The 24,688-nt window shown below is 49.0% G+C and overlaps 1 protein-coding gene across 4 annotated transcripts in view; it reads right to left on the bottom strand.

Annotated features, from left to right (window-relative positions):
* Window positions 1-24,688, bottom strand: part of LOC144730355 (phosphoinositide 3-kinase regulatory subunit 5-like) — an 82,702-nt gene that overhangs the window by 36,253 nt on the left and 21,761 nt on the right. For 3 of the 4 annotated variants that reach the window (XM_078611115.1, XM_078611114.1, XM_078611116.1), the window contains exons 2-5: window positions 24,450-24,613; window positions 19,794-19,894; window positions 2,808-2,876; window positions 512-650 (exon numbers count right to left, since the gene is read on the bottom strand). In XM_078611115.1, coding sequence (XP_078467241.1) covers window positions 512-650; window positions 2,808-2,876; window positions 19,794-19,894; window positions 24,450-24,549 — 409 coding nt within the window. In that variant the 5' untranslated portion in view covers window positions 24,550-24,613. The remainder of the gene's footprint in view (window positions 1-511; window positions 651-2,807; window positions 2,877-19,793; window positions 19,895-24,449; window positions 24,614-24,688) is intronic. The other variant, XM_078611117.1, reaches the window with a different exon arrangement.

Genomic DNA, 24,688 nt, shown 5'->3' with positions numbered 1-24,688 from the left:
ACACTTAAGGCGGCAGCACTTTCCCAGCCACACTATCCCACACAGAAGCAAACTCAAGACGATGGTGTTTTTTGAGTGGGGCATACCCCGTCGACCCACTTTATCCCCTCTCCTCCATTACACAACTTAGTCGTGTCGTGTCGGCTTCTTGCGACGGGAGATCCTCCAACTGGAAAGCGCGTCTGGCTGTATCGGGCTCGTGGGTTACATAAAAGCGTTAAGAATAATGAAAACAAGTGATTGTGATTTTTTTTTGGCAGTCATTGATAACCTAGCAGAGACCATAATCGCATGTTTAATCTTGAGAATACCGTTGCACTTTTGGTGGGAGATCACTGAACTCAGTGCCTTGACTACAGACCTAGTTTTACACCCGCAGAGCCATGCCAGTCAACTGAGACAAATATGCACGAGTTTATTCAAAATTGTCTTCCCTCCGCCACAACTCTGAGCCTTGATGATGTCAACGGAGGCCTGCGGCTATCTTCAGCTCAAAACGAGACGGCCTCACCTGGAGCACGGAGCTCCGTGTCGACGATGGAGAGCAGGTCCTGGGCCATGGAGCAGTGCGGTACCGGCCAGGACAGAATGCGGCGGAGCACGGGACGGGACTGGTGCAACAGATGGACGCTTTCGGGTAAGTGGGAGGCCTTAGCAAAGGGGGGGGGGGGGAGCATCAGCGGGAAAGGTCATTCGTTCGTCGATAAAAATAACTGCCATACTAAGAGGGGTTTCCCCTTTTTTGCAAGGAATCATGTTCACATTAACCACAATACTTGCAGTCAAATGCAAAAAAAACTCTGATAATTTATGCATTGTCCTTGAAACTGATTGGTCCACACCAGAGACAGCTTTCTTTAGAGCCTAGTCTCATATGGTGTTCGACCAGATGACGCCAAAAGGCGCACAGTTTTTTGTTTGCATTTGACTGCAAGTATTGTGGTTAATGTAAACATGATTCCTTGCAAAAGGTGTCAGTTTTGTTGCCAGAAAAAAGGGGAAAACCCCTATTAGTATATTTTGGTACTGGCAAAGGAGGTCCATGAAGAACTGCCATGTCGCAGACAACAATGACACGATGGTGGCAGACATTGGGTAAACGACGATGTGGAATGTAACAAGAAATACGAGGTTCGTTATTTAGCCAGAAAAGCCTCACTGAGTTCTCAAGTCTTGAACCATGATTGTTAATAAAGGTAGATAGATTGACACAGTCATATTTAGGATTCTCGGAGGAAACCAAATTCCTCGTATTTACGAAGGACCCTCAAACTCTGTACGATAATGGTGGACGCCTACTCGCTGCACAACTTCCTACAGGCGTACTTATCGCTCTGCAAGTTAAATAAATATTCCCACGTATCTCCACATCATCTCTACACGCTCCACTTACCCCACCACCCACCTCCACAACATGTGCCACTGATCCGCTAATCAAACGAATAATTACTGTGTGATATTTACTTGAGTATGTTAAATCAAATTAATCATGCCTTTGTGAATATGATGCATTTCCCACGAGGTGTGTTCATGTTTTTTAATGAGCAGGCGAGAGAGATGTTATGTAGGAGGTCGTGGGTTCGCTCCCAACCCTGACGATCCCTGCATATTTGGAGTTTGCGTGATGTTTCTCCATGTGGTCACGTGGATTTTTCTCTGGGTCCTCTTGTTTCTGGCTTCAACGATTATAAAATTTAGATGATTTGGTTCATACTATACATTCCCACATGTGGATGATATAAGCCACTTTGATAAGCGATCACATGTAGCCAGGTCACCTCTGAAAATGCGTTAACAGCACAGTGGGCTTTACCTGTTAAAAGAAAGTGTTATTTATTTAAGTAATTAAAGCAATTATGTTACATTGCATTAACGTAAGCTCCAAATGCTCAAATACTGTAATAATAAAAAGGCTTGATTAATAATGTACAACCCTATGCTTGGTTCTTTCGGTAAAGTCATGTAGAAGGGAAATAATAAAATTAAAAAAATTAAACATAATTAAATTAGGACGCTGTCTTTCCGACAGCTCTGTTCTTCACCTGAGGATGGCTGCTTGCGTTATGGCCGAAACGTCGTGAGAATTTTATTACGTTTATTTGTATTCTTTTATTATTTCCCTTCTACGTGACTTTACCGAAAGAACCAAGAATATGAATCCCTGCCGTCACGAAAGCTTTAAATCGAAATGTACAACCCTCTGTCAATCTGCTACTCAATGGAGAGCTGCCCGTACATTGCTGTGTTGGTCATGGGGTAGTTTCACCATACTTCACCATGCTGGTAATTTAAAAAAACCGTGATCAACATAGCATGAGCGCAGCTTTCAATCAGTAGTGGATTGATCTATGTGGATTATTTAACTATGTTCATAATTATTGTTGTTTCATTAATACGCAAGATGTAGAAATGCGAATACTCTGAGCTTATTAATCGAAATAAAAAAACCTTCAACCCGCGCTAACCAGTGGTCATGAAGTATGTTCAAATAAACCCCCGTGAGCCGCATGGCAGTGGATTGACAAAGGGCTACTGCACATGTGCGTGTGTGAATACGGTAATAAGATTCGTAATATCGCCCTTTTTCAGTGGATAGAGAAAATGCCAACATCAGCCTATTTGTGTTTAAGCGATAAGGTAGTTTAGGCTATGTTCAGACAAAAATTCAGAATGCGTTGACAATGTGTTCGCACCATCTGCCAACACGGTCCACGAAATTGCACTCGAAATAATAGGGCGAATCTTGCAGAAGATCGGCGAAAAGCGTGCCGTTATCACCGGCGTACCGCCGTGACTTTTGCACTCACTTGAAAAACGGCCGTGTGGAACAAAATGGCCAACGGAGCGAATTGTTCATAGTCGCAGTTTTTCTCCACCTGCAAACGAGAGATAAAATGGCGCACGTCACGGCTCACATAGATGGCAGAGTAACAACTACTATTTCACATTCAGGTGGTGGAGAGAGGAAAAGCGGAGTTATTATGTTTTATTATTTTATTATTTCCCTTCTACGTGACTTTACCGAAAGAACCAAGAAGATGAATCCCTGCAGTCACGAAAGCTTTAAATCGAAATTCAGCGGAGTTTGCTTCACTGTGATGTCTCCTTCGTCTTTGTGGATTCGGCATTGCGTCGTTACACATTGTACGGTCCTGTTCTGGATGATCACAGTAGTGCATTGGAGAGTTTTCCATTTGTGCATCAGGTATCCGCATCTGGCATTGTTTGTGCGGAAGCTGTTTGAGGGTGGACCATGAGCTTTGTGGAAGATCAAAACCGGGGATCTTCTGCCGTTGGGTCTTTCACGAGGTGTTTGCGATTTCTTTGAACTCCATTCACGTCTGAATGCGACGCTTATCCTGATCACGTTTTAACAGATGGCATGCTAGCCTCAATACAAAGTTTATATTAGATAATTATAATGATCTCAACTGGTCTTGGGCATTCCCAGGTCGACTCAGCCTCAAATGAGTACCTGATGCGATGTGTAAACATCGTCGCTCGGGAGACAAACGCGACCAGGCGGCCTTCATATGTGATCGCTAACAGTACTTGCTCCAAGTCTGCTAAGGCTATACGGAGGATCTTTGTCTTTGTATTTACATGTTGGGTGGAGTGGTGGGAGATGTGATTACGGTCAACGCTGTGGAATCCACCACCACCACAACATGTCTACCCTCCGTCTGATCCCGCAGCTGCTGCACCAGAGACATGCAGCGACCTCCAAGACTTCAGTGGCACATATCTGAATCGGTCCTGACCCTCCCCGAGGTCAACTCAGCCTTAAATAAATACCTGGTACAGTGTGTGTAAACATCAGTAATGGCGAGACAAAGGTGGCCAGGCGTGGTGTTCACCATAACCACTCTTTGGTGCACAGTGCAGATACCTTGATAGGGGTTTGCTAACAGCACTTGCCCCACGATCTTATACTGTAAACAACATACTGAATTTTTGTCTTTGTATTTATATGTGCAAATATATAGTAATATAACTCTCCATTTGGCACTATTTGCAATATGACCAATCTCATATCTGAATTCAAATCTAGGTGAGGAGCGGACTCAATCCATCATCTTTTTAAATCCTTTATATTAAGTTCACTTGCTTGCGCGCTTACGACCGTGCAAATCTTTCGGTCGTTTTTAACCCACTTCCCGTGATCCAATCGAGCTGACATTTTGCACACAGACTCGTTGTGCGTGACAATTTATTTTCGTGAATTTTTTCCCCCAAAATTTTACACTTTTTAGGATTTTTTTTTATATTTAATTATCAATTGCTTAATGGTGCCAGGCAATCATCTGACCCATAGGTGGCAGCCATCTCAAGCCAGAGGACGAGAGGACTCTAGCCGCCACGCATATAAAGGTTTATAGTGAACAACTTTGTTTTTACGGGTTAATTTTTTAAAGCTGATAAATAATCATTCGAGGGTATTAAAAAAGTGGTCACCACCAAAAACAAGAATCCATGTCATAGGAATGTAGAATTTCTACAACTGGTATTACTGACAAGGGTAATGAGTAACAATTTGCAATGTATTCAAACTGCAGTATTACTTATATTGTACTTTTTCAATGCAGCATATAAACACATTTGCAGATCCGCACGTTGATAAACAATGCTCACATGCTATACGTTTGCAATAAAACATTAAGATGAGACATCGGTAAAGTTCACCAGCCAATTTTAAAGATAATATTGAATCCACATATTTGCATGATAATCACGCACTCTATATTAAATCCATTGAAGTGAAGATTTGACAATCAATTGACGCGAGTCTGCGCATATATTTGTTATGAGTTCGCAATATGTATGCTGAATACGGAGCATGAATAACGAGCATTTGGAATTTTTTACAGCGCTGCTATCCGCTGCTATTGTAATGCGGGCGAAAGCGACCTTCCGGATGTGACGTCATGAGGAGGCGGAGCCAGGTGACGTGGGTGAAAGGTAGGGGGTCCTTAAGCGGGTAAACCGGAAGGAGAAGGCAGTCGGGGTGTGAATGGAAAGGTGTGGGGCCACGCGGGCGTACGAGCCGAGGGGGCACCGTCAGAAGCGGGAGCCAACCCTGGGAACAGTAGGGAGCTACTGGGAGGTGTAAAGCTGCAGATAGAGATAGGCAGTAAGGCTGTGTGTGAGGGGCAGCGGGGTGGCTGCCAAGAGTCGCAGGAGCGACGAGAAGGCGAGACAGCAAGAGGCTGTCAGAGCTGCAGCAGGAACAGCCAAGGGAGCTGTGTGAGAGTACAGCAGCGGAGCTGCTGTGGGGCTGCAAGAGCGACAAGAACAGCAGCGGGGCTGCTGATGTGGACTGGAGTGACATCGGAACCAGCACAGAGAGAATAAGAGAGACAGCCGTGTGGGAACGCAGTACGGACCGAATAAAGGACACTGAGCCAGAGATCATGGTCAAGTCTTTTATTACACTGGGGTCAGAAGTGAAACGGCATGTCTAAGCAAGTAAGGAAGAAAATTCCCCCGGCGCCAGCATCGGCTTCTTCGTCCGACGACGACGAATTCCCTCCGACCACGGATTCTGCTGGGGTGGTGGAGGAGAGCCCTGCTGAGGCGAGCACGGGGACGGGCGTGGAAGATGTCGGCGCGATGGCGGGTCCGTCAACAACATCGGACGCTGACCAAAGATGGCAACAGGTGGCAGAACAACTGGAGACACTCAAGGACGTCCTGGCGCATCTATGTCACCTCGTTACGCCAAGGACGACGATGGAACGAGAAGGTGCTCCACGGGCCGCCACGTTGCCTGCCCTGCCGCCGCCATTGGCCACGCGGCAAGAAGACGCCATCTTGCGCGCTCCGCGGCGCCAAACCGCCATCTTGGCCACGCCGCGGGCCGACGCCATTTTGAATTTGCCTCCGGAACAACCATCATTGGAAGACGGCGTAAAGAGGAGTCGGAGTCGCCACCTTACTACAGTTAAGGAATTCTCTATCGGGGGCGATTGGAGCGCTTTCGCCTGCCGATTTTTAGCGGCGGTTCGTTCGGCAAGATGGACCGATGCGGAGGCCTTGGAAGTGTTGCCGACTCTACTGGACGACGAATCTGTTCGATTTTTCCGTTCCATAACGGCCGATAAGAAGAAGACTTTATGTGGAGTTTTTGAGGAAATGGCCGACGCCTATGAGCCACCTGACGACGCGCATCGGCGATTCGCTCAACGACAACGAGCACCCGAAGAATCGCCCGTGGCGTTCAGGGGTGCGGTGTTGGAGCTGGCCATGGCAGCATATCCTGACACGCCACAGGATCTGCTCGAGCCTCTCATATTGGGAAAAATGCTGGAGCTGTCTCGGGATCTGGGGATCCCCATGCCGGTGTGTGGGCATGAGAAGCTCACGTCCCGGGCGGCAGCAAAGTGTCTGGATGCGCAGTTTAATCTCCGTCGCTGGAAGCAAGTGGCGGCATGGACCGGTGGGCCCGTCAAGGAAGGAGGCGCGATGGGGTGGGACCCCACAAGGGCGATCTATGTGCCGGATGAGCGGGGTCCACAGGAGCTGACGGCTGCCTCCTCTCCATGGTCGGGACGCGGAAGGCCGGGGCCGCGCGCTACGCCATCGGGACGGGGCCGCCGGGATGCAAGACCTGCGCTTCGGCGCAACGAGGCCGATTGCTTCCGCTGCGGCCGTAGGGGCCATTACGCCAAAGATTGCTGGGCCCGCTTCCCGGGTCCGCCGCAGCAGGAGCACACAACACCGGACAAGCCGACCAAGGAACCTCCGAAACAGGCATGTCGGCACGCACCAGACACTCGGCAAGGCTTTACACCTCACCCACCACCTTTGTTGCGCGATCCTATTGTTGTTGTTAAAGAAAGGCCATCGACGGGGCCTTTTCATTCAGTTACGCAGTGGCGCAAATTGGCACGGAGAGTTGTCGCGGCCGCTACGGGTTCGTCCACTGTACCGGGGTCCATACAAGGTGTGGACGTGCGCATTTTGGTCGACTCGGGAGCGTCTGCGACTATTATATCGGATGTCATTTTCCATCTGTTGGGCATTCCGCCGGGGGCTGTGCGTCCGGTTTATGGGTCTTGCGTCGCTGCGAACGGGGGTAGTATGGGTATCGTGGGCCAGGTGGATGCTAAGATATCTATAGGGGATGTGTCGGCTTCGGGCGTTGTGTTAATATCGAGATCTTTGGCGGTTCCTTGCTTACTAGGCACGGATTTTTTGGCTAAGATGCCCATTTTGATTAAAATCAATGAGAATTGTATTGAATTGCCGGGGGGCCGTCGAATCTCGTTTCTGCCGTCGCCCTGGGGGCGACCTGCTTCGGCCGTACAGGTGCAGGCGCTGTCCGTCGCATCTGTGGACATCCCACCTGGTTCACAGATGCTTATACCCTTGCGGTATCGGAAGCCCCTGCCCAATCGGCCAGGAGCATTAGGGGTCTTGTTGTCACCATCCGCCACGATAACAACGGGATTGGCGTTAGTTGGGGCATAGACCATCGTCCGGCCGGATCAATTACCGGTTTTACAGGTGCTTAATGCGGGGGTGGAAAACATCCGTGTTCCGGCCGGTACGGTTGTGGCACATGCCACTACGGCGTTTGCGACGCACGATTGTCCGCATCGCCGGGGAGTGGTCGCTGGTGTTTCCGAGCCAAGGGGTTCGGATAATCGTTGGATCGCTACCTTATGTGACGAAAATTCTTCCCTGTCCGTGGGGCAACGTGATGCGCTGCGTAAATTGTTGCTGACGTATTCGGATGTGTTCAGCTCCGACGATTTGGATTTGGGACGCACATCGTTGCTTTCCCATCACATTGAGACGGGCGACGCTGCCCCTATTCGGTTAAATTCGCATCGGATGAGTCCAGCGGAGCGAGAACACGTTCGGGGGGCGGTGGAAGACATGTTGGCTGCGGACATTATATCGCCATCTAACAGCCCATGGGGCGCTCCTGTGGTCTTGGTTAAGAAAAAGGATGGCAACTTGCGATTTTGTGTCGATTTCCGGAAATTGAATAAGATATCGGTGGCAGATGCGTACCCCCTGCCGCGTATGGACGACTCCCTTGACGCATTGTCGGGGGCTAAGTTCTTTTCCACACTGGACCTCTCTTCGGGATTTTGGCAGCTTCCCCTTGACGAGTCCTCACGGGAGAAAACCGCATTCCGTACGCCGCAGGGGTTATTTCAATTCAACTGCCTCCCGATGGGATTGAATGCGGCCCCTGCTACATTTCAAAGATTGATGGAGCTCGTTTTGACGGGGTTGCAGTGGGAGACGTGTCTTATATATTTGGACGATATTATTGTGTTCAGCCGCACATTTGAGGAACATTTAACGCGGCTGGAGACAGTGTTCACGAGGATGCGCTCTGCCAATTTGAAATTCAAACCAAAGAAATGCCACCTACTGCAACGGTCCGTCCGTTATTTGGGGCACATTGTGAGTGCAGAGGGGGTGTCCACGGATCCGGAAAAGACGGCGTGTGTCCGGGATTGGCCGACTCCGGCCTCTGTGGGGGATGTTCGGCGGTTTTTGGGATTTGCCTCGTATTACCGAAGATTTGTGCCGGGGTTTGCGACGATTGTGAGGCCCTTGCATCTCCTTACGGGTAAAGGACGGAAATTTGTTTGGCGAGAGCCGGAAGAGGCGGCCTTTCGGAGTCTGCGTGATCTATTGGCTACGGCCCCGACATTGGATTATCCCGATTTTGATCGCCCTTTCATTCTTGATACGGACGCGAGTGACACAGGTATTGGGGCGGTATTATCACAGTCTAAAGGGGGCGTAGAGCGCGTCGTGGTGTATGGTAGCCGAGTCTTGTCGCCTGCGGAAACACGCTACTGTGTCACTCGTAGAGAACTTTTGGCGGTTGTTTTTTTCCTACGGCAATTTCGACCGTACCTTTACGGTCGTTCTTTTATTGTGCGTACGGATCATGCGGCCTTGCAATATGCACTTAAAATGGACCAGCCATCGGGACAGTGGGCACGTTGGTTGGACACGCTGCAGGAATTTTCCTTCCAAATTCAACATCGGAAGGGAGTGCGCCATGCGAACGCTGACGCACTTTCCAGATTACCAGGGCGCGCCCCTTGTAAATGTGCGTCGGGGACGCATAGGTGTTCGCCGATTCTGAACCCCCCTCAGCCGCTTACGTTGGCCGTCGGGAAGTCGGATACTCCGATGGAACCGGGACCGACTGATGGGGTTTTGAATCTGCCGCGGTCTGTCTGGATTCGGGAACAGATGATGGACGAGTCGTTGTTGTCCATGCGGAAGCGGTCTATGAGGGACAATGGGAGTCCGAGTTCGGCTGTGGGGGCGCGAACCGCTCTCCGAGATGGTCTGCTTATGTGGCAAGAAAGGTTCCAGGAAAGCTGGCGTGTGGTGGTACCAACGTCCTTGCGATTTGAGTTGATTAGAACTCTCCATTGTGACACACTATTGCATTTAGGGGTGCAGAAGACCTTGTTGACGTTACAACGTCATTATTTTTGGCACGGCATGGCGACAGATGTCGTAGGGCACGTGCGCGCGTGCCCTGAATGCGCCCGGCGTAAGCCGCCTAAACATCCTTACGTGCCGCCTCTCCAGTCGATTCAGGTGTCTCGAGTCAATGAATTGGTGGCACTGGACATACTGGGACCCTTCCCACCATCGGCGAGGGGAAATAAATATTTGCTGGTAGGGGTTGAGTATCTCTCCCGTTGGCCGATGGCCTGGCCGTTGCCCGATCAGTCGGCCGCGGCCATCACCGACGCCTTTTTGTTTGGGTACATTATGGACAAGGGGGCGCCGGAGAGACTCCTCACGGACCAGGGCCGAAATTTCTCTTCTAAATTATTGGCTGAAGTGTGCGCGGGCCTTGGGACTAAGAAGATACGGACATCTCCATACCATCCGCAGACGGATGGTATGGTTGAGCGGCTGAACAGGACATTGTCTGCCATGCTTTGCCATACTGTGAGTGAACAGCAATCGGATTGGGATCTGCACATCCCCGGAGTGCTTTCGGCGTACAGGATGACGCCCCATGCGGCTACAGGGTATTCGCCGTTTTACCTTATGTATGGTCGGGAAAACGTGCCTCCGGTGGATGTGCAATTGGGTACTGGGGTGAAGGGACCTCGTAAACCACTCCCTGAATACATTCAGGACACGGTTCACCGGGTTACGGAGGCGCGGGAAAACGCCCGCGTGGCTACGGCCAAAGCCCAGGCCCGGAACGAGCGGTATGCTCGGCGGTCTGAGGGGGAGTGCCCCTGGAAGGTGGGAGACCTGGCCTGGCTCCATTGCCCGCAGGTGCGGCCGGGGACCTCTCCTAAATTGCACAAACCTTGGCATGGTCCTGTGCGCCTCATTGAGGTTCCCAATCCACAGTCAGCGCGCGTTCAGTTTGGTTCTCGCCGTTGGTTTGTTCATACGTCGCGGTTGAAACCATATGTTGCTCCCCTACGTGATGCGTCATCTCCCAATGTTGCCTTGCCGGGGTCTGTTGCTGCTGACTCTGACTCTTCCCCGCCTGCGGCCATTGATCTTGCTAGAGCGCCTGTCGTACCTGTTCCAGACAGGCCGACCGTGACACCGCGGGGGAGGAGTGGGCCTGTTCGGAGGGCGCCTGCCAGGGCTGCGGTACCTTCAAGCCCGGCGACCCTTCCGACCCCGCTGCAGGCGCATTCGCGGAATACGACCAAGACTGATTCGTCAGGGACACGAGATGTCGGTGGACTTCCAATCGCAGCAGGGGAATTACCCCCTGTCATTTCTCGTGTTCCATCGCGTCCCCGTTCTACAAGTGGGCCGCAGACCGTCCGGGACGGGCCGGCGACCCGCACTCGTTCCAAATCGCTTACGTTTCGTTGATTGTATGTTGTTATTGTTCTTGTTCTTGCCGTCGTATTTATCGCATGCTTTCGTACGTTCGTCGATGTTACTTGTGTGTTGTTCTTGTTGTTATATTGCATGCTTAGTGTCCTTTAAGGGGGAAGGTCGGTTCACCGCATTACGCTTTGGTGTTGTTCAGCCGAGGTCGGCTGGGTTTTTTCTATGGGGGAGGGTGGTGTAATGCGGGCGAAAGCGACCTTCCGGATGTGACGTCACGAGGAGGCGGAGCCAGGTGACGTGGGTGAAAGGTAGGGGGTCCTTAAGCGGGTAAACCGGAAGGAGAAGGCAGTCGGGGTGTGAATGGAAAGGTGTGGGGCCACGCGGGCGTACGAGCCGAGGGGGCACCGTCAGAAGCGGGAGCCAACCCTGGGAACAGTAGGGAGCTACTGGGAGGTGTAAAGCTGCAGATAGAGATAGGCAGTAAGGCTGTGTGTGAGGGGCAGCGGGGTGGCTGCCAAGAGTCGCAGGAGCGACGAGAAGGCGAGACAGCAAGAGGCTGTCAGAGCTGCAGCAGGAACAGCCAAGGGAGCTGTGTGAGAGTACAGCAGCGGAGCTGCTGTGGGGCTGCAAGAGCGACAAGAACAGCAGCGGGGCTGCTGATGTGGACTGGAGTGACATCGGAACCAGCACAGAGAGAATAAGAGAGACAGCCGTGTGGGAACGCAGTACGGACCGAATAAAGGACACTGAGCCAGAGATCGTGGTCAAGTCTTTTATTACACTATGATTCACAATTGACTTTTGGGTAAATGATTAATCGTAACAGTGAATTGGTCAGATCGCTTAAGTAGAATCTATGTCGTACACCCTCCTCTACCTTGACACAGGCGATGCATAAAGTTTCCACGTGATGAACAAACGTGGCCCGTTGTATATTACCACTTCAGCACTGCCGGGTGCCTTGGAGAAAAATCTCAACACCGCTCAACAACCGCACGAAACAACACATCGCCATCTGACCCGCAAAACAAATTATGAATCCACTGAGAGCAGGAACCCGTGGAGCTTCCGTGAGGATTTTATGATGAGGAGCAGAGAGCTCCTTTTCAGCAAACTATTTCACACGCACACATCAACAACAACCGCCATTCGACACTAAGTGGCGGTGACGTCCCCAAGGCGCTTGTGACAGGCTAGGTGCACTTTAACTGCCACGTGGTGTATCGAACGCCCGCTGGGGGGGGGGGGGGAACAATGTGTCTGGCATATTGACTACTATATTTACCCAAGAATGTCAGTGTGTAACGCACGTGACGTCACTACACCTGGACCAGCCCCCCTTCATTAATAATCATGAAAGGGTGACGTCATTCCGTATGAACAAGGTAGAGCGGAAACAGAAATTTGTTGACGCAAATAACCTTTCATTTTCACCTTTCGTCATACAAAGTAAAGCTAATAAAGACATCAACACAGCAGCTCATATAACGAGCAAAAGGCTGTGTGTGTCCCGCGCGTGACGTCACTCGACATGCCCCTCCCCCCTCATTATTATTCATGTATGTCTGCTTTTTTTGACTAACGCGAGCGGCTACGAAACTTCGCTTACGATTTTACGTATCTTTATAGAAAGTGAAGGCAATAAATAATTCTACGCCGCATCGCGGTGCATTTGGTGCCTTTATTTGTTTCTTCGGCACGTCCAACAAAAGGTAAAATCTACTTTACGCTTCCAAATCATGCTACAATAAACATTTCTCTGCCACTTTGCAGACATTGTATCGAACTCCAATTGTTTTCAACCCCAGCGAGCGAAAGCGGAAGATAAGTCAGGATCAGAGCAGCGGATTTCAAGTAATTGAAGGTCCGTTAAATACAGTGCTACTGTGACATTACGCCAGGAAAGCTGTCTAGGGTGTGGACCAATCAACTTCAAGGACAGTGCATACATTATCAGAGTTATGTTTTTTGTTTGCATTATGACTGCAGGTATTGTGGTCTATGCAAACATGACTCCTTGTAAAAAAAAGGTGTCAGTTTTGTTGCCAGATAAAAGGGTAAAAAAACAATTATCAAGTGTTTTATGACTTAGTTGCGTGCAACAACCACTGCCATATTACAGCTTCCGTCCTAGGACTGGCTAACAAGCTAGTTAGTATATAGAATAAAATATATGTATTGGTCGCAAAAGCCTATATGTTGAATAAATCCATTGCCGTTTGTCCATAACTTCATCACACTGGCCAGTCAGTGCAGATTGGTAAAGGGGAGGCCCCAGGACTTGCTCCGGTATCACCCACCACCGATATTCGCCATAGTCAGGGGAATCTAACTGAGGTCACTGGGTGCAGGGCACGAACCGATGCAGCGCCACTCAGCAACCACCGCTGCACATTGTAAGCGAGCATTAATGTCTATCGTGAGGGGGCATGCCTGATTACAATGCGTTATTTCATCCTATTAACTAAGCACTCAAATTATGTATCACGACAATCCATGTTGTGTCGTCTTTGTATAGGTCACTTGAAAACACCCGATTAGCAATTGGGCACCGCGGTGGTGAGATGTTAATTCCCTCGCCTGGTATACAGGAGGTCGTGGGTTCGATCGCGACCCTGACGCCAGCTGCTGTATATTTGCGTGTCTCTCTCACCGTGGTCGCGTGGATTTTTCTCCGCGTCCTCCGGTTTTTCCCTCCGTATTTTATAGAAATGTGCGTTTGGAGTATTTGGCCGCTAAAAATGTTCACGTGATAAGTCACTTCGTTGAGCTGTCATTTGTGGCTAGGTCGCTTCTGAAAAATATATAGCTCATTAGGCCTAACCTGGTAAAATAAAAATAGTAATGAGAATATGTGAAATTATTCAGAACCATAATATATATTGTGTATATGTATAGAAAGTTGGTGATGCTGCGTTGGCAGTGATGCACAAGCACAATTAACAAAAATGTGTCAGCAACACTGTGGCCTTAAAAAGGGGATGGGGGGAAATCATCAGTCAAGTTTCAGGCAATAGCCCTTCTTGTGCTATGAAGAAGAGCAAATTACCCGAAAAGTTGCCGATTAATTTTATATTTTATTTCTTTCAAGGCAGTGTTGTTTAATAGAGAGGGGTAAATTCGGGGAAAATGCACCGAAGCCAAGCAAGCAATACGGTTTATACGTCAAGGGAAATGTGACATGGAATGTTCCAAACATATATATACTGACGCGGCAGTTGCAGGGCTAGAGAAACTCCTCATATTTAATCGTCTATCCCAGCCACTGGCCAGGATGGGGGTGGGATATTACAATAGTGCATTTTAAGAAGCGATAACACACGCACAATGTAAGCACGGCCGGCAATGTACACAAAACTTAATGGCGTACAGAGACAGGTCGACGATTCATAAATGGGAAAGATGGTGTAAGATAAGTTACAGTTCATTTATTTTGCAGTGATCCCTTCTTTATTGCCTTTACGATTGCCATCGTCTGCATTTGGGGGGGGGGGGGTCGTTAAATTTGTAAACGATTAAAATCATCTGCTGTGCAAACGGCAGGCTTCACCGGCTGAAAAAAACTTACCCCGGTTTATTTCATCCACTTTCGTGATCTAATCACTCGAAGAACACGCGTTTATAAATTCATGAATTAACGGCGGCAGAGGCGCGCCATTAACCCGTTCGCCCAAGTCTGCACTGTGGTAGCGGACGTGATCGCTGCGATGGGCTGAACGGAAAGCCGGGCGAGTCGGCTGCGCGAACCACCGTGCCTCGGCGTTGTTATTGGGAAGCCTGCGGTTCCAGCAGGGGGTCACGCCGGGTCACGGACTCGCATTCGACTCTGAAAAAGCTGCTGCTGAATGGAGGCGGCGATGAATCACCCCCCCCCCCCGCAGTGAGGAGCTCGCATCTGGGCTCCAATTCTAAATGGCTAACGTGGCGGAGCCGAAACAGATTGAAGAGAGTTGGTCTCGGCAGATGCAACTCTCTCGTGAAATCATGGGAGGGGTAGCTTCTGCACATCTGAACCGTGTGCTTGTTAGGAGAAGTAAACCACACGGATCATCTCCTGAGATGCCTCGTAGCACCACAATGCTACTCCTCAAGATTTGGTAATGCCAAACACCAGAAGCGGTGGCTTGTGCAGAATATTGGAGAAAGACCGTGAAAGGTTGGATAGGAGACGAGACGAAGGATACGATTCAACTCTGTGCCACACGTACACTCGCTGGTGTGCCGGTTCTATGAGCGGTGTGTGCTCATTGTCTTTGTATCCAAGGTTCCAAATATAAATTTTGCAAACCACCAAACAACTGATAAATATTATTTGGGTCTTTCGGTAAAGTCAAATAGATAGAAAAAATTATAAAAAAATAATAAAAATATCACGACATATCGATCTCAACACAAGCAATCGTCATCAGGTGATAAATACCGCGGGAGAGCTGCTGAGAAAATATGAAAAAGAACTGATAAATGTCTGGAATATTAATAGCAAAACAAACGCAACACACTCTTCAACAACACTGTGGCCTTAAAATAAAATAAAATATCGGCAACGTTTCAGGGCAATGGTCATTGCAGTGTTGTTGACGAGTGTATTTAGCTTTGTTGTTAAATGTGCTTGTGCACGACTCGTCATGAACTCGTTTGGGATATCTATATTGTATATATAAAAGGGAAATTTGTGATTATGTGTGTCTGTTCAAAATGTTTAGCGTACTTCCCGAGATGCAACAAACTTGAAATTTGCCATGTGGGTACTTTCCAGACTTTACACTATGCAAAAATTATAAAATGACACTTTTGTATTTTGGGGGGGGGGGGAGGGGCGCAATAATGCATATATTTTGCAGGACAAGTGAGCTGTGACGTCACATCTGTCATATGACCCGTGTGCGGAAGCATAACGGAGTGTGCCTGCTGATCGCGGGTAAAGTGAAATACAAATGTGTTGCAGGTCTAAGGCGTTCTTCGCGCAGCATTAGTTTATTATTTCAGTCGTTTACTGCCGTACGCACCCTGAAAGTTGTGTGTAGTGGTTAGCTCGCTGCCCTACGATCCCGGCGACCCGAGTTTGATTCCTGCTCACGGCCACCACCGATGACGATTATTTGAACCGGTCCTGGGCCTCCCCTAGGTCGACTCAGCATCAAACGAGTAACTGGTGTGGTGTGTAAACATCGCCACTGGGGAGACAAAGGCGGCTGGGCGTGGTGAATGCAAGTCCCGGGCGAAGCCGGGTAGTAAAGCTAGTTAATACAATAAGCGTGAATTATTCGGGTCTTTATTGCTTGAGACCATATCACATAGGCTTAATCGGACCACAATTCCAACCCGAATAGATCGGATGGGGATAGCTGCTATCACAGAATTAAATCCTCTCTGTCGACTTTGATCGATTACGTTTGCAAGGCAAAGTATGTATGTGCATTTTACCAGGTAAGGCCCACTGAGCTATAAGTGATTTCCTGCTCAAGCAGGAATTGAGAAAGTGGCTCATGTCGTGTTCAGATACCTGAGCCAGTGGTGGACATTCCACATTCCTATGGTGGGGGGCGGAGAGTGCGGTACATCCATTGGGGGTGGGGGCGAGAGTGCGAGTATATCCATAGATAACCATTGTTGACTTTTTTTTACGTGATAGAAATTGTATCGACCCCAGAAGGATGATGAGCTCAGGTGACTCATAACTGACCATGTAGCACTCTATCGCTTAAAATAACTACAAAAGTTACGTTAAATCGTTCATCTGCAGTATTATTATCCGAGACAATCTTAAGTTCACGGAGAGAAAACAGAGCTTAGTCTGACACGATGTGTGCCGATTGAGTGTTTTTTGTAGCCGCTGTCAGTCGGACAATCTTTTCCTGCATTTTATTTCCACCGCCTGTTATAACAAAAATCCTATTCCGCAGGGAGGTCAAGCGAGTGGTGTTATTCGGCCACACAGCATGGCATTGGTGACAAGGCAGCAACCCACTGTGGTCAAGAAATTATGAAGAAAATTCAGCATGATACCTTTTTTACGTTGCTAGATTGATCGTAATAGGCTGGTTGATCGGACACAGCCTGCAAACAGTTTTGCAACCAGTCCACCAAGTTATCTGGGTTGAAAAGGAACCAATCCTGGAGCCCTTTACTCATATACGGCACTGAATCCATCGATTGAACGTTGAATACAGTGTTTGGAATCGGGTATGAGTCCTTTCAGTCACAAGTCTATTGTGTGTCGACATAGTAATCGTGGTACAAGTACGACATTGAAAAATTTACCATGCGAATATTTGGACCTCGCAAATAAAAACGTGGAAAACACACCCAGAATGCAACAGAACTCTCGGATCTCAGAGACGAAGCAGAGTTGAGTCCGTGCGGCGCTTGAATGGGCGACCACACAGCAGGCTGTAAGATCGGAATTTGTTATGACAAATTCAGCATAGAGCCGTTTTTGTTTTTGCGAGATTGATTTTAATAAGCTTAGATGGGTGACCACACAGCAGAGTTGCTATAGGCAGTGGGGCTAAGTGGTGGCCCAACTAAGGGCAATGGAGCTACAACTTACGTTCGCCCACCTTCAGCCTAATCCACATCGACCACCGTGGTGAGGTGTGGTCTCATTTCTATGGGAATATTGCAATCGGTGTCTATTTGGTGTTTGAACATCTTAACGCCTGTATTATTGCCAGAAGGGGTAAAGGCTATTTCTTTTTTCCAATTATGGTCATATTATCCCCAGAAGCCATGTGTGAAGACCATCACCCAGCAGTGAATTGACAAAGGGATGTGCATGTATCCACTGTATACATAAAACCCAATCGAAAAAAACACATTTATGCTTGTATTTTGAGATATTGCTTGGGGGCATCAATAATAACCACATCACTAATGTTTTTCTTTACTGATTTCATGGGCTGTCATGAACAACATATTAAATACATTTAACCAGTGGGTAGCAGCATCTAGCATGAGTAAATACTGTGCATCATTTAATCATCTAGCTGTAGCCATCTGCACTTATTTTCCCCCATGGTTTTGTGACCGTGAAGTGATATCATTCGTCACGTGATCCACACCGCCTTGGGCGTTGTCACATCAGTTGCGGTTTACAAGCTTATAGTGCAAAAAATGTGCAACAGAACGCGAAGCGTTTTTAAAAATATAAGGGTGCAGGGCTAATCGATAAAAAAACGCTTATTTCAAACGATCAAGTTAAAGAAGCTCTCTGACTTTTAGTGAACCCATCCATGATGGAGTCCTCAACTGACAGCAGCGGTATTGATCAATTAGAGCAGATCATGCGTGTGCCTGTTGGCTGAACGGTTTGCAGTGATAAAGTGCTCAGGCTGTGGAAGCACGTTATTCTAATGAGTGCACGTTCACATGGTCCTGTCAATGGCAGATTATGGGTCGGGGGAGGGGGGTCAATCCTCTACACAACACATGTTTTATTCTTTGGTTCTTTCGGTAAAGTCACGTATAAAGATAAAATAATAAATTAAATAATAGCATACGACGTTTCGATTGCAACACAAGCAATCATCATCAGGTATAATGAAATGGCGACACAAAATCTAACCAGAAAACCACAGACAGACATATAAGCAGACAGATATCACCAAGATACACAGAGAGAGCAACACAGGTACAGAGAGGGGTGATCGTCTCTGTGGGGTGGCCTTAAATAGACAGAGGGGGGCGGAGGCAGAGAGAGGGAGGGGTTAGAGAAAAAATGTACATGTCAATGAGTACGAAGAGACGCGTAGTAAAGTACGCAGGCTTAGAGGGAGAAATAACACACTAAATTAAACAACCTAGCAAAGTATCGAAATGTTATGTAAAACGACACAGAGAGTCGGTCAACACACAATTAACGCATAGCCTGGTCGATTACGTATTTCAAAGATTGCTAAGTTCGAATTTAAGTGTGAAAATTCCAAAGAAAGACAAAACATAAAAACAAGAGGAACGGAGACACACAGACAGAGCAGAACACAAGAACGACAAAAAAACGAGTGTAGACAGAAAAAATCACACCAAATATACAGGCAGAGAGAGAGAACAAAAAACCCAGAGAGAGAGAAAAAGGCAAACTCAGAACTTCCCCGTAGAAGTGGTTCAATCTTAATTTTGGAGCTTTCGTGACTGCAAGAATTATTATTTGGTTCTTTCGGTAAAGTCATGTTTCTTCACCCAAATTGGTCAATGCACAGCACGTGTTGTTGATGTTGTTGTTGGTAGCATTGAGCACTAATGTTAGGCAGTATTGACCCAGATCTGGTTTGGTGCTGCGAAGCAGATAAGGCAGAAAACTAACCAAGGAAGCATGATACAACAACCACCGCAGTATTTCTGTGCGGTCTCAATATTTATCTTGAGCAATGTAAGTACATTTCAGCATAAAGACACAACATTTTAACCATGACACCGGCACATATGGCCCATTTGTATTCTTAAAAAAATATGTCATGGTATTTTTACGGTCTGCTGTGGAGCATACGGCGCATGATTGTGGTGATATTACCACAGTATTAACCTCTGTATCGTGCGGAAAATGCACAACCGTTCAGTTACGAAATTAAAATTGCTCGTAAGTCACTGAATTGGGGTAAAAGCCACATTGCAACGTCGCCCCCTAACCGGAACATAGCGGCGCCTTCGCTACAGCCTTGCGCTACAAGATTGGCACGCATACCAAATGTGACCCTATTATTATTGTCACACGAGTTTCCTAAAAGTCTTAAATCGTTGGCACGTAACCTGAATATCCAGATCACCTCCAGGTCGCCAGTTCGCATTGCAAAAGAAAAAACATGCAGCCGTATTCATCGGCGAGGAAAATACATCTATGACCCCGTATCATTACACACAGCATAGTTGCACAGACATCGTGATTATGTTCCAAATGGTTGCATATTTTTGAAAAATGCATTTTGCCATTTTGTGCTGTGCAAAAAAAAATATGACCTTTAAATGTGGTGCAAGTGATGTTTATGGCTCACCTCGTTAACCCTATCCAGAATACACCGCAGCAGAACAGGAGGATTTGCCTCATCCCTGCTCACGAGCTCATCCAAGCAGAAGCGGTTTGTGCCCAAGGTGGCTGCACATACACAAAGGCACCGTCATCATCATTGTTATCTCCATCACAATCATCATAATCAACATCATCATCATGATCAACATCACTAGCATCATCATGATGATCGAAGATTCATTGTAACCATCAACATCATTAGCACCACCTTTATCATCACCATTAACACCATCATATCATGATCGTTATCACCAATAACATCACTTTCATCATTATATTGCCATCACCAGCATCATAATCATCATCAGTATCATCAGCGACACTACCATCATCATCAACATAACCATAATCATCGTGATCTTGCAGAAGAATAATCTTTCACCGAGCGCAATCAAGCAACACCGGACTTCAGCAATCATGAATTCAGTCAGTTCACTTATTCATTATCGACCTTGGTCAAACCACTTCTCGATTAAAACTAAAAACGATATAATTGTATTTTTTTTTACCAGGTAAGGCCCACTGAGCTATATAGCTATTTTTCAGAAGTGACCTGGCCACAAACAGTAGCTCAACGAAATTGGCTTATCATGTGGATTTTATCTTTTTATAGCAGCCAAATACTAAACGCATATTTATAATGCGGAGTGCCCGGATGAATATCCACGCGACCACGGAGAGAACATGCAAGCTTCAAATACACAGGTGTCAGGGTCAGTAACTAAACCGAGAACCCTCCTGTATCGCAGACGAGTTCGTTCACATCTCGGCACCGTCATCATCACCATCGCCATCACACCTTCGATTAGCACGGTTGGCCACATGCGGTGCGAAAGATGTTTAACATACGTACATCAAAATCAACATCACCATTATCATCATGCTCAACATCACGACCACCATCACGATCGAACATTCATCCGTAAATGATCGAGGCTATCTCAAGCGCTCGCCGTCTCTTCACAATCCCGCGATCCTGCACTGAAGCATCTTCACGCGAGAGCTGAGTTTCACCATCGCTCTCTGAGATGCGTTGCATCTCAATTACGAGGAACGGGGGTGCGGTAATTGTGCAAGAGTCAGTCTCGTGTCGCGGTGCGGCTGGGGGGATGACATAATGAAGCAAAGCGGACGCTTTGTGTCGTAACATCGCCACTGCTGATTAACCCGTGGTTACGGACCGAAATTACAAATCCAATCGGAAGCAGTAACTTATCGGTGAATGCCGCACCGATTTTTCAAGCCGGCGAATTTGTACTCCTGGCTGCTGTAATTTGGCGGGGTCGCAACAGATTGATTATAAGCCGAGAGCGCGCTCATAACTCACCTGTCCTTGTGGCATGCGGGACACTGCATTACACATTTGAATGCACGCATTGGCTCTCTGCTAACTATTACAATACGAAATGATTGATGGGGGGGGGGGGATACCTCTGAATAGTCTGGCAAGCGGTAGGTACTTAATCGACCTGACAAACATGTGCGTGCATGCGCCTGCGTGCGCGATTTTTCCACTCGCTGAAAGTAGCCGCACACAAAAGGTGCGCTGCTCACAGAACAGCAGGCAGGGCACGACTCCCCGTCATGCGTTGCGTGTGTGCACGTCACGGCACCGTCGCAATTGCACGTGCAATGCACGCCACGTGTGCAGCGCATTGCGCATAGCCCGTGGGAAGACAAAGGCGGCCGGACGTGGTTTTAGCCACGCGTGTTGACCTTCATCAGTGCTCCTTTGGCCAGCAGTCGCCAGTGCCCAACAATCTGCGAAGGCTGCATGGGGGAATCTTCGCATCTATCTTCGTGTGTGTGAGTGTGTGTGAGCGAACGTGTGTGAGCGTGTTGTGAGCGTGTGTGAGTGTGTGTGAGCGAGTGTGTGAATGTGTCTGTGAGTGCGTGTGTGAGTGTGTGGGAGCGTGTGTGAGTGTGTGTGAGCGTGTGTGTGTGTGAATGAGCGTGTGTGAGTGTGTGTGAGTGAATGTGAGAGAACGTGTGTGAGCGTGTGAGTGTGTTGTGAGTATGTGTGAGCGTGTGTGAGTGTGTGTGAGCGAACGTGTGTGAGCGTGTGAGTGTGTTGTGAGTGTGTGTGAGTGTGTGTGAGCGAGTGTGTGAGTGTGAGCGTGTGTGAGTGTGTGTGTAAGCGTGTGTGAGTGTGTGTGAGCGTGTGTGAGTGTGTGAGTGCGCGTGTGAGTGTGTGTGAGCGCGTGTGAGTGTGTGTGAGCAACCTGCAGCACCACACCTATTACCATCATTAGGGGAAAAAACGGTGATCCAATCTCCGACCCCCAGGAACAGGTTTGCAGATTTGCTGAGCATTTCTGTGAGGTCCTGGGGGAGGGAAAATCTCTCAGCCAGGAAAACATCATTGCACAAAGTGGGGATAACCCTGCTGAGGCTGCGCTGCCTCAAATATTGGAAGAGGTCACCCCCTGTGAGTGGCTGGCTGAGGTGCCATCTGTTGAGGAAGTACTGAAGGCGATCCGGAGTCTGAGACCAGGAAAATGCACCGGGCAGAGATGATCTCCCAAGCTAAATGCTGAGGGAGGGTGGCGTTTGTGCACAGACTGCCCTAAATGACATCATAACAACAGTCTGGACCACTGGACGGGTTCCGCAGGATTGGAAGGATGCCCTGGTGGTCCCCCTCTTTAAGAAGGGGGACCGCACAGACTGTAACAACTACAGGGGCATCTCACTCCTCAGTGTGCCGGGAAAGGTCCTGGCAAGGATTATTCAACATCGCCTTGCTAGGCACGCTGATGAGAGGCTTGCGGAGCCCCAATGCGGTTTCAGGAAAGGGCGGCCCTGCACAGATGCCATATTTTCTGTCCGTCTGCTACAGCAGAGGTGTAGGGAATTCCAACAAGAGCTACATCTCTGCTTTATTGACCTGGTCAAGGCCTATGATACCATCAGTAGGCCTGGGCTCTGGGTTGTTCTTCGTGCTTTCGGAGTCCCTGACCCTCTGCTCACGATCATTAAGGACCTTCATGATGGTGAGCGGGCCCGGGTAAAACTACGTGGCCGGGAGTCGGAGCCTTTCCCTGTACACCTTGGGGTGCGACAGGGATGTCCTCTGTCTCCCACATTATTTAACATCTATTTCGACTGCGTGGTTCGTGAAGCCTTCAATAGCTGTACCGGGGGAATTTCCATTTGGTACAGAGATAATGGGAGGCTGATCGACGCCCGGGTGCGATCAAGAGATGGCTCCCTATTGGTCAACCACGTTATGTATGCCGATGATTTGGTAATAGCTGCTCATTCAGAAGAGGAGTTGGAGACGCTGCTGCTGAGACTGGAGCGGTGCCACTAAGAGGTGGGGCCTTACCATCAGCCCCACCAAAACTAAGCACCTGCCTCGGTATTTTGTACCATCGGACACTCCACCCCCACAACTCCCAATCGGTGATGGGGCAGTTGTGGAGAGAGTGGAGAGTTTCCCATACCTGGGCAGTGTGCTCATGACCGGCTCCAGTTTATCAGCAGAGGTCTCACTCCGAATCAGTCGAGCGGCAATATCTTTTCATCGGTTGCGTAACGCTGTGTGGAAGCTACCTGGTCTGTCGCTCCGCACGAAGCTTCAGGTCTTCTCGGCCACGGTCATTCCCTCCCTTCTCTACGCTTGCGAAACGTGGACCCCCCTAATGGAACATCTTCGCCAGCTGGAAACATTTAGGCTGGCCTGCCTACGATCCATCCTGGGTTTAACCAGGCTGGATTGTGTGAGGAGCTCACAAATCCTTGAAAGATCTGGGCAAAGTCCCATCGGTGAGCTCCTCCGGCAGGCAAGGCTGCGTTGGCTGGGTCATATAGCCCGCATGCCCAGCCACCGCATGCCTAAACAGCTTTTGTTCGGCCGGATCGAGGGGGCTAAACGGGCGCGGCACGGGCTAAAGAAGAGATGGAGTGATGTGGTACAGGAGGACGTGGAGCTGAGTGGACTTGCCGATGACTGGTACCAGCGGTGTCAAGATCGGCCTCAGTGGAGGAGGCTCGTGAAGGACGCTACTGGGCAGTTGGAGGCAGTCGCCCTCCAATAACAACGGAGGGCGGAGGAGCGATGCTCACAACAACGAGCGGAGTGCCGGGTGGCTAAAGCACAGCAAGTTGGTACAGTAGGGGGCACAGGTGGTGCATCAGCCAGTCATCTCGGTTATCTCGGTCAGTCGACCCGTGGCACCTGCTGGATCTGCCCCGTGACCTCCTGCCAGCGGGCGTTCGACACTTCACGTGGCCTCAAGGTGCACGTGGCCTGGCACAAGCGTCGTGGTGACGTCACCGCCACTTAGTGGCGAATGGCGGTTGTTGTGTATGTGAGTGCGTGTGTGAGTGAGCGTGTGTGAGTGTGTGTGTAAGCGTGTGAGTGTGTGTGTGTGTTTGAGTGTGTCTGTGAGTACGCGTGTGAGTGTGTGTGAGCGTGTGTGAGTGTGTGTGAGCGTGTGTGTGTGTGAGGGAGCGTGTGTGAGTTTGTGTGTGAGTGAGTGTGTGTAAGCGTGTGTGAGTGTGTGTGAGCGCGTGTGTGTGTGAGTGCGTGTGTGTAAGCGTGTGTGAGTGAGTGTGTGTGAGCGCGTGTGTGTGAGTGAGAGTGTGTGAGCGTGTGTGTGAGTGTGTGTGAGCGTACCACGGAATGTCCTCTGCAGGTCGTGCAGGCCCTGCAAGCACCTGGACAGCGCGTGCTGCACCCGCTTCTCGCTGCTGTGGCTGGCGTGGGGCTGATGCATCGTCCTCGACCCCCCCCCGGCCGCCCCCCACGCAACCCTGCAGCCCAACAGCGACGGCGGGGCCCTGCGTTCACGAACAAACGCCCGCCAATTAAACACCCCGCGTCTCGTTACGTCTCGCTTGCACTGTCGTAATAAT

This window comes from Lampetra planeri, chromosome 35, assembly GCF_965212315.1.
Source record: "Lampetra planeri chromosome 35, kcLamPlan1.2.h2, whole genome shotgun sequence".
NCBI lineage: Eukaryota > Metazoa > Chordata > Hyperoartia > Petromyzontiformes > Petromyzontidae > Lampetra > Lampetra planeri.
Note: the sequence above shows the minus strand (reverse complement) of the source record. Positions and strands in the feature narration are given on the sequence as shown.